The 5,827-nt window shown below is 35.8% G+C and overlaps 1 protein-coding gene across 1 annotated transcript in view; it reads right to left on the bottom strand.

Moving 5' to 3' along the window:
* The window catches only part of sh3gl2 (SH3-domain GRB2-like 2), a 53,832-nt gene extending 50,456 nt beyond the window's left edge, over window positions 1–3,376 (bottom strand). Inside the window, exon 1 of the mRNA XM_015392646.1 lies at window positions 3,136–3,376. Within this exon, the coding sequence (XP_015248132.1) occupies window positions 3,136–3,180 (45 nt within the window). The 5' untranslated portion in view covers window positions 3,181–3,376. The remainder of the gene's footprint in view (window positions 1–3,135) is intronic.
* Window positions 3,377–5,827: the final 2,451 nt, after the last annotated feature.

The raw sequence follows: 5,827 nt of genomic DNA, 5'->3' as shown, positions 1-5,827 counted from the left end.
CTGCACTGTCGCTACAAGCATGCTTAGTGTGAGGGATTACATTTGAGTTAATGAGTCGATGCATTCAACAGGTTTTCCTTAGATAGAAAACTTTGTATCAATTTGACTGTATGATCTGGTTGAACTGTAAAGTGCCTTGAGATGACATGTGTTGTGAATTTGGCGCAATATAAATAAACTGAATTGAATTGAATTAATAAACCTCTATTACATGTGCGAAAAGGAATAGGAAGAAGTAAAACTTATGTGCTCCTACCCCTTTAATTCTTGTATTTCCTAATATTTATAATTATGTTGCTATATATATCCATATAAATACATACCTACCTACACATATACATACATAAATATGTATACAATTATGTTATGTATACAATTAAGGCCTTAATTTAAAAAATAATAATTTTAATGACTTTTTCTCACCGATAAGTGAAAATGGGGTCGAGCACGTAGGACGGCCTTACGTAAACATATCACCAGAAAGATTGACAATTTGGATGACCACTTATTTAGATGATCCACCCAGAAAAAGAACCTCCTCCACTACTTCATGTTTACTTTTTTATGTGTAGAACTGCTAAACAATCTTTATACGCATCAAACTTGGAAATAAAGCATTTCTGATTCTGAAGCTGCAAACTGCAGCAAAGCTTTATGCTGCTTGTTTTAAAAAAAATGAATTTGAAGCAATCGCATCTGATGCTCCTTTTTCTTTACCTTGACGAATATAAATGACTGAATGTTTTGTCTTTTAACCTGATCAGTTCAAGTTGTGGTGCTGATTTAGAGCTGATGAGCCCTTCTGCAGAAATGTTTGCTCCTAGACTGAAATAATTATTTCCGTACCATTTTTGTTACTTTATATGTAATTTTACATTCATGCTTCCTATAAGAAGCTTTGCATCAAACTCCAAACACCAGCAGCTTCTAACTAAAGGCCATTAGCCACGACTTCCTCAATGAAATGTTTGCAGAGCTCAGAAGGTCAGAGCAACAGCTTTAAAGTGACCGGTCTGTGGTGCACACGCAGATCAATAACTGGAATATTCATGAGGAAAGCTGGAGTTTATGGAGGCCGACTTCTGCGCAAGCATCCGAGTCAGAAGGAGGACATTCCTCTGACAGGTTTCCAGAAACAACAGCAGTGACACGATGCGGAAGAAACAGGAGGACTAATGAGACAGAGAGGCTGAGTGGAAACGACACCCGGTCCGTCTGATTCAAAACAGAACCAACAAGCAGCCCAACGGGTCAGAGGTAACCCTTCCTATGTCGGCTCGCTCGGCTCCGAGCCCAGAACACACAAAGTAAACATCTGGCTTATGCCTGATCGACGCGACACAAACAGCTGCATCTTAGAGGAAACGACGATGAAAGGATGTTCAGGGCAAAAAAAGGAAAATGAAAGAAGACGGAAAAAAAGGGAAAGATGGAGATACAGAAGGATGCATTAATGAATGAGGAGCTTTAACACAGGAAACATTAGAGAACAGATGGAAAGGATGGAGGCTTTAGAGAGAAGACAGTGGAGGCACGTATCCGGAGAAAGATTCATCTTAAAGGGTCATGTTTAGAATAATAACAAGTCTTCCTCATAAAGAAAGGGGGAAAAAACAGGCAGAAAAAGGACGGTGGATTGATACAAACAAAAATCACGGCTTTTTAAAATTCTGCAAAAAAACATGGAAACATGGAGAAGAGGAGCATCAAACAGCCTGAAAACAGGATGATCAGGATAGGAGATAACAGTGGGAAAAAGGACGCAGGTTGGCACAAAATTAAAGAACCTCACAGGAGAGACAGGATTGTTACAGGATGACGATAACAACTGGAATGAAAACACTTTGGATCTAATGATGCTCAACAGGAACACGAAGGCGATGATGACAGAAAATGAAAACAGCCTGACAGTTATAGAGGCTTTCATTCACTTTATTTGGACTTTGGCAAATCTTTCCCTACTTTTCAGGTAACATCTGACCTCTCCGTCTGTTTAAAAGCTGAAATCTAACAGGTGGAGGACAAAAGAAGAAGAGACAATCGCTAAAACATGAGCAACATCTGAAAACAACACCTTAACAGAAAAGCGAATAAACAAATGTTATCTTTGCTAAAGGATCTGATATTTTCCTTCCTCAGACTGATTTGATCCAAATGCAACAAGACAAATGGTGTCAGGTACGTTAAAGGAAGTAACTGTGACCAGCGGAAAAGGAAAAAAAATGAATATATAAAACAATCTGCTCCATTTGACTTGATGTGATCAGATATTTGATGAAATCCTCATCTGATTGGCTGATTAGTCCCCTTCCTTAGAAACTAGTGTTGCACCGATACAGATACCCGTATCGGCCAATACAGCCAGGTATCGGGGCCAAATAATGGTATTGGTGCAACACTATTAGAAACATTTGCTAAACTACATGTAGCTAAACAAATAAATGAAAAATCTAACATCTAGGAATTATGGAAGGAAGAGTGTATGGGTTCAAGTTGAATAAGAAGGGGAAAAAAAGGGGAAAATATGTGCGATGAAGGAATGCAAAAGCCAAATGAATGGGAAATGCATGAGTAAAGCAGATAAATAAAGTATTAAAAGAAAAAATGTGTGTAAAACGTGAAAGGGAAGATGGAGGGATGACGATGGAAGAATGTGGAGGAGGATGGAGGGAATTCCCTGTTGCTTGAAGCAACAGCCAATCAGCTCTGCAGACTTCCAGCACAGAAACTGTTACATAATGTTACAGAAGGGGTTCACCCTCATTTTAACAGGAAAAAAAAGAAAAAATAATCAGATATCGCGAGAATAATTAAAATGTCATCATAAAACTATCCATTCAATAATTTAATTGGAATGAAAAACAAAAACAAAAAGACCAAATAAATATTTAGAAACACGCATGTCAAGAGAAAGGTTTAGAAAATAACATATAAGAGCTTTAAAAGGTTAAAATAAAGATATTAAAAACAATATTTGATTTTGGAGAATTTGATTTTAAGGTTAATAAGGCAAAGAGGACTAATTTAAGTAAAGATGCTCACTTCTATTAAAATTAAAACAATAATTATAGGAGAATAATCCAAAGCATTTAAAATAAATAAAATATAACATTAAATTGGGGGTTTTTCTCTTACCTGGGTGGCTTTATGGAATTGCTTTTTCAACCCCGCGACGGACATCTCTGTTCGGGTTCACAGGCAGGAATAAAGAGCAGAAACTGGATCTGAGAGAATATTTTTCCGCTAATTGGAGAATTTAAATCACGTTTAAAGGAGAAATGATCGATAAATCCTTAAAGAGCCGCGAATTCGGTCCGTTTTATCCGAGAAAACTGGAGGAAAGAGGAGCCAACGAGGATGATGATGGTTAGACCAAACCCAGCTGGATCTATTTTCAGGCTGACGGAGATCGTCTAATGGACAGATGAGCCACCCGACCTGGAAACCTGTGGCGATCTTTGGCATCACTTAGATCTAATCAATCAACTCTGATTAGATCAGACCTGGATTTAAATTATATATGTATTCATTCTAATGCTTTTATTGACTCCTTTAGGATGGAAATTATAAGACAAAAAATAGCCATGAAAGAATGTTTCCTTAAATCCATGCCTTCTTTCAGAATTGTTTCAGTTTTTCAATTATACTACGGTAATGTTTTTCCTTGTAAATTAGTATTTTATAAATATATAAATTCTACAAACCTTTTAGATCTCTAGAATCACCTGTTTAATATCTGTTACTCAAACTGCAATGACAAAAACACTTCTTAAAACCTTTTTTTATTTGATTAAAACAGAATTAGACAGATTTTTGTAGGTTTAAAGTTCAGGCATGATGTGTTGATTATAGTTTGTCTCATCATCATTTTTGGGCAATAAGTCGCTTAACTTTATTTAAAGTAAGTAATACTTAAGTAATACTAATACTTAGGTAAACTAAGTATATTTAGATTACAATGGCAGCCCACTGCTCCCCAAGGGGATGGGTTAAAATACAGAGAGTCAATTTCGCCATTATGGTGAAGCTCAGGATCTAATCACATTTAGGCTCTGGCTGAAGTTACCCATCTATCTCATCTGGTGAAAGAACAGCTTTTATTAACAAGCCTTTAAAACTGGCTCTATCAAATTGTCCCAGAAACCATTTGTGTGTATTAGTTGGTCAACTTTTCAAACATTTTTATATTTTATCATCCAGTTTTGGAATCAGTAATAATGTTTAGCATTCACGTGTGTTCAGCAGATTACAGTGGTTATGTAGATTGAACCAGTTACAGTTTGCTCAAACAATGTTCCTCTTAAAGCTCTGAGCTGAACAAAATGTCTGTTCTGCAAGCACCAGATCCACCTGTTTAATCAAGCAAAACAGTATCGTCCACTAGTAATTAATATAAGGTCATATATAAGCTTGAGTCCTATTGTGTAGAAACTCTGGCCCTCTGATAAAGATAGAAAAGAAAAACCTTAATGCAGTAACTTCATTAAAAGCCATACATTTTTAATGTATCTGAATTAAACTTTTTAAAACAACCATTAGTGTAAATGGTTTTTATAGTTTTGCTCCATCTCTGATCAGTTTATTTTATTCATAATGTTGGAAAACTTATAGGATTGTCACTGAGGTCTCCAATTCATTTTAAAAGTACGTTTTTAAACTGTTTTTAATGCTGCTTGGTTGTTTGAATTAAGGAGTTTTGGGTTTTTCTTTATAAACCAAATCTAAATCATAAAGTCATCTGGCCTTCGATCTTTACGCAGAGGAACATTTTGAACAAATTATTTATTTTTCTTAACAACTTGAAATTTCTCCTCCCTTATCCTCTGAAGGGTCCATCGTGCATAAATAGACGATCTTTGGCAGAGAGCAAGCTGTACCGTTTTTTCTGTCACGTGAACACGCCGCCCTCTAGCATCCACGCGCCGCCCTGCAGAGCACGAGATGTTTCCTTAGATTAGCGGCTTTTAGAAGTTTGAAACCGTGGCGTCATTTTAATGATCAAAGGTGTCGTCTTTAAACTGGGTTAAAAAGGTTAAAAGAAGGAGAGTAGAAGAATAAGAGCTGAGGTTAGTGGGGTTCGGTGTTTCAGCACCATGGATAGCTCAACAGGAGGTCTGATGGCGCATTTACTTACCCCCGGGAAATTAGAGAGTCAATAGGAATAAATAAAGATTGTTTATAAAGATAACATAGTCAAACTCGCACTGAAAGAACAATTTCGTACACTAATTATAATCATACAACCATTTTATACTTTCTGTGTTTAAAAAAAAAATATTTTATTGCGTTGCCTTTTCCGTTTTTTGTCAATGCAAAAAAAGCCTTTTAAGGAGCATAATCTGAATTATTTTTTCTCAAGAAGAATCCGACCTGGAAGCAGATTGTGGGTCTTTGCTGCCCTCTTGTGGTGCATTCCAATATCACAACAGGTTTTACATCTGAAAGCGTGTGGGCACGATTCTTAGTGTTAAGCATATTAAGATAAAGAAAACACAACTCACAAACCAATTAAGATAGAGATCAACACTTCATATTTTTTATTCAACATGCAATACAAATATAATTATATAAAATGTGGTTAAATATTAAAGGGAAAAAAGTCATGGACATCATTATTTATTGTTTGTATAGAGCACCGTCTGCTATGGACTCTAACAGCAGTAAGGAGGAAGGACCTTATATATGATTTGCTGCTTTGAATTGTTCAAATTATAATTATTTTAGGATATTTATTTAGACAGAATTGACAGCATTCTTTCAGAAGAAATTATTTAATGTTTATTGTCATTTAGTCTATTTACAAATGTAAATTTTGATTATTTTTACA

Source organism: Cyprinodon variegatus, unplaced genomic scaffold, assembly GCF_000732505.1.
Source record: "Cyprinodon variegatus isolate N-32 unplaced genomic scaffold, C_variegatus-1.0 Scaffold600, whole genome shotgun sequence".
NCBI classification, from domain to species: domain Eukaryota; kingdom Metazoa; phylum Chordata; class Actinopteri; order Cyprinodontiformes; family Cyprinodontidae; genus Cyprinodon; species Cyprinodon variegatus.
This window is presented reverse-complemented; position numbering and strand designations above follow the sequence as displayed.